Raw genomic sequence first — 14,711 nt, 5'->3', positions numbered from 1 at the left:
TCCTTGAGTTTTAAACCATTAGCCCTTGTCCTCTTGCAACAGACCTTGCTAAAAGGTTTGTCCACATCTTTCTCTCAAGCACTGTGAAAAGCATCCTTGAAAATCTGCCAGCTCAGTTCTGCTCCCCTGCCCCTTAGCACCCCATCAGTGTCTCCCAAGACAGTCAATGGTACCTGGTGGGTCTCTCCACTCCTGACATTTCCTCCCCTGGGCACTAAGACCTGCCATTTCACTGTAGATCAGGCTGGCTCAGGAGCACTTCCCTTCAGTGACTGATGGAGGACAGTCACACACTACTTTTCCCGTGAAGCATCAAAAGCTTTTCTCTACATAATTCTACATCAAATATGCCACAGTGCTGTTTACAGGGATTTCAGCACTAATGTCTGCATGATATGAGACTATTTCAGGCAACATTATAATCCAAGTTGCTAATGAATTGAAAAGAAAGTCGGAAATACTCCCTACCTAATGGTGAGCTCCACAGGCAGTTCCTTCTCTTCCTCCCAGATAAGCATATCTACAATGTATTTTATCACAGAGGGAAACACTCTCCTAGAATGCTCCATAATTTCTTCATTCAACTGACATTCAGAATTCTGTAAAACATGAGATAATATTAATATGGAAAATAACCTAAAAAATTAAAAGGAGGTTGGTAGAGTACCTTATTAATATAACAGGAAATTACAATACATATAGCATAAATTACATATACACACTTGTACTATAATCAGGAAATCATCTTTTTCACAATTTTCAAGCAAATTAACCTCACCTAATTTCTTCTTTTCAGTTATTTCATCCCAAGGGCTCTCAGTAGTATTCCAACAGTTTCATATACTTTTCTTTACACATCCATGTTTTATCTAGGCCTAGACTATGAAGGCCTCATCAAATGTGTTAGCTTCACTTTTTTTTAAACTTGCATTCAAAATAGCTGTTTAATAGCTTTCTGAATTCCCATAGATATCAAAAGTTTGCAGTGCAGATCAAGTAACAAGCTCCAGCTGGTATATAAATTACTCCTTATTGCAGCTTCAACCATTTTTATCTCTGAAATCCATTAACTTTCTTCAAAAAGAAGGATGAAAAAGTGAAGGAAAACTTTGTCTCATTTTTCTGTAAGGCCAGTACTTTTTATTCCTTTTCCACTTGACTTTTTGACCAGACTATAAATAACAGTATGTTTGCTACAAAACCATCAGGGATTTGGGGGTCTGCTTGCAATGACAAATGCTGAGGTTTTTCATCCTGATTATCTCAGAATGAAGGACTCTGAAAAAACCCAAATTTTACCTGAAGCGGCTGATTTGCCCACATACTCTTTAAGAATTCCTTGTAAGATGGCATATTTTTTGTTAATATGCTCCTTTATGAGGTACAATAACCATGAGATATTCTAGCATAAAAGGTCAGTTTCAAGGCACAGAAATTTTTTTTTAGTCATAGTGACAGATCACACACCAGACATAACTGACAAATGCAATTGTTCAGTAATGCAGTCATGTAGAAAACAGAAAATATTAAAATCAAACTTCTAAACGTGCTAACCTTTGGGAAACCAATTATTTGTAAATAAGAACTAATATATTTAGCAAAGAAAAGAACAAGAAATTGCAATTTTAATTCCTCAGTCATTATTTACAGATTAATTCCAAATGAAAGACTCAAGCACACAAGTCAGGTAGATGAAACTGTCTCCAAACAAAAAGCAAAAAACCCAAAGGATGTCTAATATATATGTTTGATCCCAAACACCTTGACCAAGGAAATCCTGATTCAACTTAACTGAACCTGTTACATGAGTTATACAATACATATACAGGAATAAGCACTTTTTAAAATAAGAAGGTAACATCTACCTTCTTATTTTACCTTTAAATATTTTTTATTTCACTTTAAGCAATATTCTTACTTCTTTTGGAGAACTTGATGCTCCAGTCTCATGCTTAGTACACAGTGGTCCAGCCTTCCATGCCTCTGTATCCCCACAGTCACAAAATCCACCTCCAGTGGAGCTATGCATCTGGAAGAACCATGTATTTCAGTCATTAAATATGCCCGTAAAAGGGAAGAGGAAAATAGAATTGTGAATTATTTAACACAAATATAAACACCTACTTAAAAACAGAAGAGTCACTGCATAACCAATGGACTTACTGCAACTTTTTTTAGATAAATGGAAACTTACCAGAGGAGAAAGGGGGTAAAAGATAAACTTTTTGAGCAGAAAATAAAGAAGGAAATAGAGTTGCTGCTACAGAAAGGTATGCAAGTCGTAAATAAATTTAACTTGAAAGTAAGTGAAAAAGCCTATGACTGGTGAGTGTTTCATAAATGGCAAAATATTTCTGGGTTTATTCACAAAATAATAGCAAAGCTTTCTAATGCCTTCTTTAAAATTACTTCACCAAGTTAGAAAATAATATAAAAAAAAGTGCATATTAAAAAGACATTTAGTAGTTCTTCTACTTCTAACCAAAGAAAAGATGACATGATCAGCATCTAAATACATTTTTGTAACTTTAACTTTACATTGCACTTTCAGAAGAGTACAAATTCTGAGCCTCCATTTTGGCAAAAAATTCAGACAAAATTCAGGCAAAAACAATTATGCTTAGCTTCCTCCAAATCCCCAATCTTGTAATAATTCTAAAAAAAAATCTCTGACCCAATAAAAACACATTTGAAAATCTGTTATTTACCTGAAATATTTTAAAATAACCTGATCTAATTAGATGTGCTTTGAGCAGGAGGCTGGACTAGGTGACCTCCTTAGATCCCTTCCAAAATAAATTATTCTGTGAATCTATATAAAGAGCACATCCTGTATTCTTTAGATGAAAATGCTACAAATCTGCTCCCATATGACTACCTATTTCCATAGCTGATGTTCTGCCTGGAGAATTTACTGAAAAACAGGGAAATGACAACAGCTTCTCAGCCCAAATGTGGTTCCAAAGTGCTCTGTAATCATTACTGTTTGTTTTCCCTGGGTTTTCACCTTATATCTCAACAGAGCCGACTAGGACTGAGGACACAACTGCCATTTACAGTCACAGCTCTTTGCTCTGATCTACACTTGCATGAAATTGCCAAAGAGAATAACACTTCATGCATTAATAAATTCCTTTCTCTTTCGTTTCTTCAGTTAGCAAGTAGCTGTTCTTAGAAGAAGCTTTACATAGCTAGAAACACAAGAGAGAGAGATTAGGTAACTCATAAATCCCAGAATTTATTTTTTCAATAATAAAATTACTAATGGCTTATATGCAGTTTATTATAGCCTCAAATGAACTTCTCTAAAGCTACAAGTACCATTTGTTAAAATAAGATTTTTCCTACCTTGTACCGGTGGTTCTTGTGAATGCTATTCTGGAAGCAGTCGATACAGAGCACACAAGTCGGATCAACTGCACAGTCTCTGCAACAAAAACGGTAAGTGGAAAACTTTCTAAAACAAACACTTGAAATTTTCATGCACAAAAGAATATGTTGCTCTGAAAAAAAAGAAAAATTGAGATTAACAACAGATTCAAATTATAAAAACATTGACTTTCATCATCTTTCTGTGACATGGAGCAACCAGTCTTGTTAAATTTGAACCATGTAGTCAAATCTGTTATGTCAAATTCTGTCAAAAACATGCTCAATTTCCACTTTCAAAACTTGCTTAGCAAGACTTTTTCTGGTTTTGCTAAGAATAAGCAGCTAGGAAAACCAGTGAGGACTCTGAATTAACCTTTATTATTGTTTCCAACATCAGTCAGTAGTCAGTTTGCTCATTAAATTTTTGCTACACGTCTACTAGGTTATGTTTCTAATTTTTAAAACAGAAGTTAAAATCTGAAAATAATTTCTTACTAAATAAGCTAGGAATATATACTTTGAAATGTAATTTGTAAAGTTTCACTCATGCATTTAAATACTTGAAAATAGGGAATTACACTCATGGACAATCTAATTCCATTTTATTCTATGTTTCACATACATACTTTTATACATTGCCTTTTTCCTTAAAACACGGCCACTTTTTTCTTTAAATGCTGTTTTATTCTATGCAAAATGTAGATGACAGGTGCTAAATGACAACATATCAAAATTTTTACTCTATACCATTGTTCTACATTTAGTTCAAACTTCTTGTACAACTAAAATACCATGGTAATTCTGATTACAGAATGAACTACCTTCAGATTATAATAATCATTAATTTTATTTAATACCTCAGTAACACTCACTTATTACCATAAATCTACTGAAAGATGAATCAAAGAAAAAAGAAGGCAGAAGTGCCTGCTGGATTTGAAATGCAAGTCATTCAGATTTCAGAACTGCAGAGTATCTTTTATTTTTAGCATTTTAGAAGCTTAAAGCAAACAGATACCTAGCTTCAGCTGCAGTAGTACAATGTTTAAATACTTGTAGTACCTTGTTTAAATACTACCACATTTTTGCAAGACTGCAATTCAAAAAAAATAAGAAAGAGACTAACTCAGACATTTAGCTTTGTCTTTTTGCCTGCTACCATACATGAATTCTGGAGAGGCAGGAAGAGAATTATTCTTGTTCTAGCAGCACTAAACAGCCTTGTCCTGCTTTTTCCTTCATACAGCTGTCCCACTCACTATACACTGTCTAGTACACACAGCAGGACTTCTTCAAAGACCATTCTCCATTCATACACAACATCACCTGTTTTCTGGAAAAGGCTGAAGAGTATGTGATTGATTAAAACTTTACAGTGAAACTAATAAACAAAGTTTATAGAGAGCTTTTATTTTGACACTTCCTAAACTCTAAGGGATGGAATTTTTATTGATAGTGCTTTTCATCCTTAATAATATTCTCTTAGTATTTCTAATTAAATTTTCTAAGCTTTTAAAATAAACTGAGAATTAGAATAAACTATGGCAATAACATCATATTAATGCTAATCAATTGCTAGAACTGCTGCAATCTTTACATTCACCATAAAAACTGCTAGCTTTTTAATATTAATATATTTTATTCATGATACTCATTAATGTATTCGTATTAATAGGAATTAATACAATTAATTCTATCAAATCAATGAGATGTCACCTTTAATATACTGCAGGATGAGAAAAAAAGGTGAAAAATGACCATTGGTCCCACAGCTATTGCCAAAGCAAAGGACTGATGATGCTCAGAAATGCTGGATTCTGTTTCAGACTTTGAAAGGGTGAGTACTGTATCCCTCATTTCAGGTAAAGACTCCATATTCATACCCTATAATCCAACACTTTTAACCAATAGCTTTCAGTACTTTTTCAGTACCATTTCCTTCCCCATTTCTCTGCTGAGCCTTCTTTTCATATGCAATTCTCCTCACTCTAAAGTGGTTTGAAGTGGGAAACAAATGCCATTTGCATTAACAATTATCATTGTTAATTTGCCATTACCAAATCAGTTAAGCAAAGAAGTACCATGACACAAGCAATGACTAGTTAGCAGCACAACTGATTTTATTCAAGCACTTTCCTGCATTATTTCAGATGGGAACACTGATGACAACACACCATCATCCTTACCTGCAAGAGTATGTTGTCTCCCCTCCTTTGAACACCTTTCCACACAGCTGGGAGGTTCCACTCTGCTGTAGTTTCTCCAGGAATATATCTGGGTCCTCCCCAAACAAATAACATTCCAGGGGGTATAATATTGCTGCCTGGACCATTTCTTCTTGTTTCTCCACCAAGGGGTCCATTTCAGCCGAGTAAATATTTGGCACATGTTTTGCCAAGCACTGTAAAAATGTAGCCTGGAAGTCGAATCTTTCATCACACCACTGCAACAAAAAGTACACCCATGGGTAAACAAACAAATAAGTAAATAACAAGAAAAATAGGATCACATACTTCTACTGTGAGTTCAGAATTCTTTCCTACATCAGAAGTCAGTTCTTTGAGCAATAAAATCCAAGAAACCATGGATTTCCAATGATTTCTCTGCTATTTTCCACCACAGTAACCTCTGTTCCTTTTAAGTCTTCTACTAAAATACTCTAAGGCAAGAGCTGGCAAGTGCTATGTTACTGTAGAGAAACCCATGCACACTAATTAATTTTCAACTACACTCTTCCCCATGGGCCAACCAATACATTAAGTCTGATGTCTGTTCAGCTGCTGACAAGTGGAAAGAATTGCCACAGCTGGGAAAAGTTTGGGATTCATTCCTTTGCCTGCTGATAGTCAAAAAACATGTACCAACTTAATGGTCTTCTGAAAGCCTTGTTGAACTGATCATCAGAGATCAATAGCTGCTGAGGAAGAAAGAAGCCCAAATGACCATACAAGCTTACTGTCATTGGGAAACCAGGCTAAAATGCAATTTCTTTTTTGTAAGACAATTAATGAAAGTGTTTTGTGTTTTGACTTGAGGTTCTTAGTCCATAACCTCACTTCCAACTTCTTTAGTTCTCCAAACAGATCTCTTCAATCGTCCTATTTCTGTCTTTCAAGTCAGAATATTCTTTCTTTCATATTATTCCCATGATTTAGAAATAACTTTTGGTTTTTCCCATTGCAAATCAAATAAGGCTCTTAAAGACAACATCCTTTCAAACACAACCTTGGTTAAAATCCAAATATCATAGAATATCCTAAGTTGGAAGGGACTCACAAGGATCATTAAGTCCAAAACAGGACAGCCCCAAGAACCACACCACATGCCTAAGAGCATTGTCCAAATGCTTCTTGAACTCTGGCAAGACTGGAGCCACAACCACTTCTCCAAGAAGCCTGTTCCAGTGCCCAACACCCTTTGGGGAAAAACCTTTTCCTAATACCCAACTCAAATCTCTCCTGATGCAATCCCACGCTGTTCCCTCAGGTCGTGTCACTGGTCACCACAGAGAAGACATCAGTGTCTGCCCTTCCTCCTCCCCACACAAGGAAGTTGCAGACTGCAATGAGGTCTCCCCTCAGTCTCCTCCAGGCTGAACAGACCAAGTGACCCCAGCTGCCCTTCATACAGCTTCCCCTTCTAGGCCGTTTGCCATCCTTGCTGCCCTCCAATAGGCTTGTATCTTCTTATACTGTGGTGCCCAAAACTGCACAAAAGATTCAAGATGAGTGCAATAAAAAAAAAATGCATATGTAATTTCATAAATCGCTCTAAAGGGAATATTCTCCAGGCCAGCAAGTAGGGAATGAGCAAAGCAACCACCAAAGGGCTCAGACTGAAAGAAGGGTCAAAGAAGTAGGCTATTTAACTTTTTATGTGAAAACCAAAAAATCCTCAATCCATTACTTTTTTGACCATTAATCTTCCTCAGCATTACCCTTAGGTAGCCCATTACTTCATTAATCATGGTGAAAATGCATGGCAGAAGCTGATGGAAAAGTTAAGCCATGGATAATGTGGTCAAGCAGAATAGCAGATTCGCCCACAATCATATTAGAATATTCTTATTTTATAAGTACAGCAGCTTGATCAGTCTAATCAGATTCCCTGAATCACAATGCATTCAAACCTATCCATTATTATCTGAAAATGAAGACCCATCCATGAATTGAAAGGAACCAGTTATTTTAATTCCAATGTTAACAAATAAAACTGTTTTTTTCCAGAATTTCACCTGAGCAGTAAGCACCACTGAAATTATTGTATTGGTCATAAAAGCTGTAGCATACATACATATGCAATATATCTGCAATCTGTATGCATATACATACATGCAATCAAATATATAGGTATGTGTTTATTTTCACATATTCAGATCTGAGGAACAAAAAGATAATGAAATAAATAAAATGGTTGTCTTTTTATTTTAATTAACTTATTCAAATTTTTCAACTACCTAGCAACATTTTTATTCAATAAAAGTGATGCTTACCCAGGGCATAAAGACACTAAATTGTAAAAAATAACTAGAAATTAAATCCAAACTTATCAGATAATTGCATATTAACACTAAAAAAACAAAAATATCACACACAGCTGATGGCTCTGAGAAAGATATTCAATTGTAAGCGATAGCTGATCATGTGTTTATAATTTTATGCATCTGATTTAAGATGAGTGGAAGTGAATTATTCTTATCATAATTAAATTTCATAATTTAGTGTTTCTGCTTAACCATGTTTCCTCCTGTAACTTGTTTTTATGTTACCTATACTGCATCATGCCTTCACCAAATTCGCCTCCCAGTTTGGTCGCTGTATTTTTTAAATGCGGAAGGGTGGGATGTGGCCCCATGGCACGCTCTGTTCGCAGAGCACAAGAGAATCCCACTCTGTCCCTTTCTATCTTAATGACCCAGGTTCCCAAGAGATGGTGCAAGTTTGTTGCTCTAGAGCATGTCATAGCTTCAAGAAACACAGGGCTAAGCTTCGCTGAAAATCTGCCAGAAGTGTAAAATGGGTTCTCACACAGTCAAACTCACAAGCATTTCAAGCATTCTTGTGCAAAGCTTTTAATTCTATTTGAATGTTGTTCCAAGAAGAGAGGACAGGAAGTAGGAAAGAAGCAAGAGAACTTTCTCAAGCAGGCTGTCTGCCTTCTGGTAAGAACACTAAAATATATGCTCACCCTATACATCACCCAGGAAATACCCATTATACTCATAAGAGAAACAAGAACATCATTTTTCTTATCATTGCAGAGGTTTATTACATACACTAATTCAGTAGGTGTTGCTTCCATTATTATTTTTGATCTACCTTCTAAGCACAGTTCTCTTGGAACTCTGAAGTCTAACAGCTTGCACAAGGCAATATTATAAAAAGCAGCTATACTTCAACTACACTGATGGACAAGCTGATCTTTTAGTGCAAACGTGATTGCCTAAATTTCAAGACTATTTTTAGAACTATACATTAATCTAATCAGTGAAAAGGAATATTAATATTTATGAACATTAAACAACAAATTATGAAGGAACAAACTACCAGTAGCATGAACTAAATCCTGTACCTGGTCCAGCATTCCAGTTAAAAGGAATAGTAAAATACTTTGTTATGCATAGCAAAAATCTGTCAGGCATGAGACAATACCAGCTGCCTGTCAAAGCAGCTAGAAAAAGCAGGCTTTTAAAAGTAAATATTTAAAATGCTGGGGGCATACTGATTTCAAGCAGGTGCCATTCAACATAAATACCAAATGCAAAAGGCAGCTTTAAGGCACAGAACACTTGTACAACTTCAATAGAGATTAGAAGGACAGCATCTCAGAAAACTTTTTATTTTGATATTGTCTAACTAACTGAAGAAACATACGACATTTTAAAAGGATAAATATGCACAAGTTCTTTGATAAGTAGGCAGAATACTTAAAATTTCTTTGAAAAGGAAAGTTCAAAGGATTCTTGAACTAACATTTTCATATAAGGGTTCTGCTTTCAAAATTTTGGCTCCATTTTTCCTTCTTACTATCTTGGTTTAAAATTACCAGTTTTGTAATGCACTGAAAAGAAGATCCAACTAGAGTACAGAACACCTAGGCATTACGTTTAGTAAAAACAACAGGAAGATAAGGCAATCTATTTCAGCCTCAAACATATATATTCCACAAAGAAGAGGCTTCAAAAATAAACACTAGAAATTAACATCTTCTTCCCTGCCTTAAATGAAACTTTTTTTTTTAGGAGTATAAATCCTATCTCTGGAAGGGCACAGTTCAGGGAGTTAAAACAGAAACTTACTTTATTTGTTTTGTCACATTTGTAACAGGAATTATGTTGTTTCACATTCTCCAACAAAGCACAACCAATGCTTTAGTAGAGAATCTAAGCTGTGAAAATTACTGTTTAGAACTCAAATACAAAATTTTCTGATGCATCTGTCAACTCCTTTATATAACATGGCTAAAAAAAATCAAACCATACTACCAAACTTTAGTATCCAGTCTGCTCTAGATCTCAGTAATCACACTAAAAGAAGGAAGTTAAGTTTGAAAAGTTTTTTTTTTTCCCTTGGCACAACATGGGTAACATACAAGACTGTCTGACATCGTCTTAACAAAACATCAACTTTGACCTGAACACATAAAAGAACTTTTTGATCTCTTCAGTCATTTAACTTTGGCCCCTGAGCCAAAGCAGGGTGCCAATTCATGTCAAAAGATGCTTTAATTATGCAGGTGTTTGCCCACTTGGAATGAGACTCAAAAGCAGCACAGACTACTGAGGTTTTGTCTAGAGCACAACCTGCCTCGATTCCAGCAGTCACCAATGACTACCAGCTGAGCTGAACCAGAGCAAATCGGTGACCACCAGAGAAGGACAAGTAACCACCAGCACCACCTGTTACTTTTTCAGCTGCTGGACAGCTAAAACTACTGTCTTCTTCAGGGTAAACAACACACAAACCCAAGCTGCTCAACCTCTTGGAAACTGCAGGTCACTTTTGAACCACAGGCACCTCCAAAACCACAAGAGCACAGCTGCAGCTCATGGGAGTAAGCACCTGAAAGCAATCTGCTGCCCAAGGAGACAACTGGAGTCAAATCATGGCCTGTAGCTCCCTCCACCATGTGGGAGGTACCTCTATCATACTTCCCTACCAAGTGGACACTCCAGCCTAAATATGCTGCAAAATTAGTAGGATACTACTACTAAGTAGGTTCAACAGGCAAAATGGTCAAGAATTCTGGAACTAATTTTCAGGTCTTTGAGGCGTGCAATCTAATCACCTTTTCATGTTCCAAATTTTTTGGTGAAACCTGCATTTGGTAGATAGCAACATACAATTAACACTAGAGGAAGCAGACATTTAGTACCACACAGTAAACCAAAACAATGTGCAAAATACTTATTTTGGGGGAAAAATTATTCTCCCTATATAAATAGCAAAATCATCCTTGCAGAGTTACTTATAATATTCTGTGAGACTTTGAAATTGAATTTTAAGTTCTCACTATTAATTTGACAGATCATTTTTATTTTGTTTCTAGAGAAACAAAGGAAATATTTTTATTCTTTCTTTGATCTTTAACATCCATGTTGTGGTCTCCTACATTTGAAGGAACACAACATCCATGAAGTGCCTTAGCAAGCACCAGGCTGCACTTCAAAACACACAACTACAGTGAATATTTACAAAGAAGTAATTCATTAATAGAAGGATGGGGGGTGCAGGGGGTGGGAAACAGCACCACTGTTGTTTTTTTTTTTAATTCCCTGTGTGTTCACACTTACCTAATTTTCCAATTTTCATCGCCACTGTACACAGTCTAATTCTGCAGTGAAGGAATGTTTAGAAAAATTCAGGTGATTCTATCCATACTTAGCACTCACTCAACATCCCTCAAACACTTTCCCTTATACACAAATCTGTTTATCCCTAACTTCTCTACTGCTGTGACATCTAGGAGACAGTTACATGCTATCAGGAACATCCACTGCCTTCTCCTGGAGCTACATACCTCTCACAACTGCAGTACTGTAATAGGACTAGAGCAACCATATGTTGTGCACTTTATGTAGACTCAAGCAAAGATAACAGATACCTTTACAATCAGTTCACCCCTGCACCAACAAAAGCCACAAAAATTACCAATAAATACAAGTAAACATAAAAGCTGACAGGGAAGAAAAAACCACAGCACTACCAGATGCTGTAACAATGTGAAAGCACTTCAGTAAATATATAGGGAGGCAAACAGGACCTGGGCCATGCTCCAGTGACCTGTTGCAACTTCCACAGCTCCATTTCTTGGACACTGAACAAGTGTACAGTTAACACTGTTCTGCCAATATGCTGCACTGTTCTAAATACAGCAGTTTGACCATCTGCATTTCAGGGCTTAGTTACACTAAAGGATATGATGGCTTATCTAAAATGAAATTTTTAAAAAATTTAGCTTAACAAAGTAAAATTATATGGACGTGTCATCTGGTCTAAGCAGGTCAATTCAGTTTAGAAGACACTGCAACTCCAAATAAGAGGCCTGACTCAGATTTCACTAATTTCAACAAATAACCTGCACATTAATATGAATATCCCCTCCATATGACTACTTGATTACACATCTAAGGTAGCAGGACTTCTCATATACATCTTCTCAACTATGTAACAGCACTGAATGACACAAAAGATCTGAAATACCTTAAAATGCACAAGAGCCTGTAGCGTACTTTACATAATGAAACTGAAATTTAAAGGAAATATCCTAATAATATAAGCTTTTCTCTTCCTGTACACCACTACACCACGTATATCTCTCCTTTTGTTAGGAGTTCTGACTAATGGCAAAAGAAAGAACTTTTTTTTTAAAAATTGCTTTTCTTCACAAATATTACTGAGAAGGTACACATACATGAAAATTTGAAGATTCAGTGTAAATTTTAAATCCTTGAAATAGCTTAATATCAAAGCCCTGCTCCAGGTATCAGACACAAAAGCAGGCAGGAGTCAAACCGGAATTTGTTTAGAATACAAATGGACAACCAACCAAGGGCTGGATCCAGCCTGCAAAGCAGGCTTTTGTCAGGCCACCGGCAATGCCTGCTAGCCAACTACTGGACAAGCCAAGTCCAGCCCATCAGCCAGCCAAGTAAACTGTGGATGCTGGTGGGAAAGGAAAGAAAGTAAAATCCAGTTTAGTAGACAGGGTTTACTACTTAGTCAGCATTAAATTCAGCCCACTCTCTTCCAGGACAGCTCAGGAAGCAATACAGCCACTATGAAGAATCAGAAGCACAGACAGGACCTGACTTCCAAGTTAAGTGTTTTCAACCACAGTCATCCAACCTGAAGCGCTGCAGATAAATGCAGAGAAGACACCACTGACTTGGGCTGGGTGCAGACGAGTTTATTACCTGAGTCATCACCATCCATTCCAGAATCAGGCTGGCTCCTGCAGAATCATTCAGGTAACCTCCACCATGCACCCAGCACTCTGGGAAGGTTTCAGCCAGATGTGGTGCTGCACTGCAGCCAATGGCACCCAAAGCCAGAGACGAACAGAGGAGCAAGAGTCTGTCTGACTGCTCAGACACTGAGACAGCTCTGACAAGATCAGTGAGGCCAAAGCTCACCCTATTTAACCAGTTCTTTCCACTCCGCACAACTCTCCAATTCTAGCACCACAGTAACTTTCAGAACAGCTCTGCACAGTGAAAGCACAAGTCAGGCAGGATATATTAGTTCTATCTACTTAGTACCATCTTCAAGACAGCAACAAATTGAGTGTACTGCTTCCAGATTACAGCTGTCTCTAGTATTACTACAGGCAGGTTTGCTGTCTAACATCACAAATGCTGTCAGACACAACCTAAGTACATATCCCAAGCTCTTCTTCTCCCTTTTTATAACATACCCTCCCTCAGCCCCTACTCCCTGTCAAAATCCCTGCAGTTTGCTTGGATATATGGCAGGCAACATGGTCTGGATGGCCAACTACCTTCCTTGGAATAATGATAATTCTGGTCCAGACACTTTCAATTGGCTGAAATCACACAAAAATTAAGACAACTTAGTGGAGCAGCATCAACCCTAAGCAGCTGAGGATCTCTTCAACAGCTCTCTATTAGTTTTTCACAATACCATTATTAACAGTTTCATGGATTGCTTGGGCTAACTCAGCCTCTTAAGTCCCCAATTAATGAAAGGCTGATTGCATTGCTTTGCTGCTGATTGCCACTATTACCCTCAGCACCACTGGCTTTATGCACAGCTCACAAGCTTAAGAAATCGCCTGTCTTGGGCTGCAATTTTTGACATTATGCAATCAAACCACATTTTTCCTAGTTTAAATTCAGGTTGTTCCTGATTAAAAAAAAAATCCACACATAGTACTGTTTCAGTTACAGAAATATAACTTAAGAATTAAGTCCATGACTAAAGGGCCATTTCTAATGATTTGCAGATACTTAAAATTCTGAGAAGGGTACAAGGAATAATGTTTGTTGGCTTAATGCTGCCACATGAAAGACAAGTTCCATGAGTAAACATCTTTCTATTTTTATTAGTGGTGTGTAGCATCATGCAAAAAGTAGCTATTCTACAGGCTTGCCAGCACCCAACTTTTAAACACCAGCAGTCAAGTTTCAAAACTATACTATGTGTGCAGACTGTTACAGGAAATAGAACATAAAATGTAAAGTGCCTCATACACATCCATCTGCCTTCCTTTCTTAACTTGTCAGCTTTTGGGTTTTAAACTCCTCTAGATAAAGTGTTTCAAACATAGTAATCCACTATACAAGTTTGCGGAGGAAACCACATAAGGCACTTACGTGCTACCACTAGACAAAGTCAACAACAAATTGTGTTCAATAACAAAATACTAAATCCATAGACAATTATTTTGCAGAACGAAAAAAGAAACAATACTTCTGTTCAACAAACAACTGTTTCCTATGTTCTTTCTAAATTGTACTATTTGCTGCTCCACACACTCTGTAGAACAATAATTTGTTACTCTGCCTTTTCTGTTCCACAGTAGAGTCACCTTTAATTAAGAAAGATAAAGGACTATGGTTAAAATGCACATATACAGTACAACGTTTAAAGGACCGCTCCGAAGCTTTCCAAAGTTTGATCTCATTCAATTCCGTCATTAAGCATCAACTGAAGACCCGGGACAGGGGCTGACAGATGCTGTGGGGAACTGAGACAAACCGCGGGCCCGTGACAGCGGCTCGCCGGGCCCGGCGCAGGGCTGGCTGTCCGCTCCCGGGGCAGAGGCGGCGAGCTCCGGAGCCGCGGCCAGCGCAGGCCGCCGGGAGCGGGTGCGCGGCC

General features: G+C 37.2%; 1 protein-coding gene across 5 annotated transcripts in view; it reads right to left on the bottom strand.

The window, feature by feature from the left end:
* Nucleotides 1-14,711, bottom strand: part of UBR1 (ubiquitin protein ligase E3 component n-recognin 1) — a 58,125-nt gene that overhangs the window by 43,003 nt on the left and 411 nt on the right. For all 5 annotated transcript variants that reach the window (XR_008431385.1, XM_053945194.1, XM_053945193.1 and 2 more), the window contains exons 2-5: nucleotides 5,559-5,815; nucleotides 3,349-3,427; nucleotides 1,919-2,029; nucleotides 469-599 (exon numbers count right to left, since the gene is read on the bottom strand). Coding sequence is in view for 4 of the 5 variants with exons in the window: in XM_053945194.1 (XP_053801169.1) it covers nucleotides 469-599; nucleotides 1,919-2,029; nucleotides 3,349-3,427; nucleotides 5,559-5,815 (578 nt within the window). In the remaining variant the exon portion in view is untranslated. The remainder of the gene's footprint in view (nucleotides 1-468; nucleotides 600-1,918; nucleotides 2,030-3,348; nucleotides 3,428-5,558; nucleotides 5,816-14,711) is intronic.

This window comes from Vidua chalybeata, chromosome 6 (assembly GCF_026979565.1).
Source record: "Vidua chalybeata isolate OUT-0048 chromosome 6, bVidCha1 merged haplotype, whole genome shotgun sequence".
Classification (NCBI taxonomy): Eukaryota; Metazoa; Chordata; class Aves; order Passeriformes; family Viduidae; genus Vidua; species Vidua chalybeata.
This window is presented reverse-complemented; position numbering and strand designations above follow the sequence as displayed.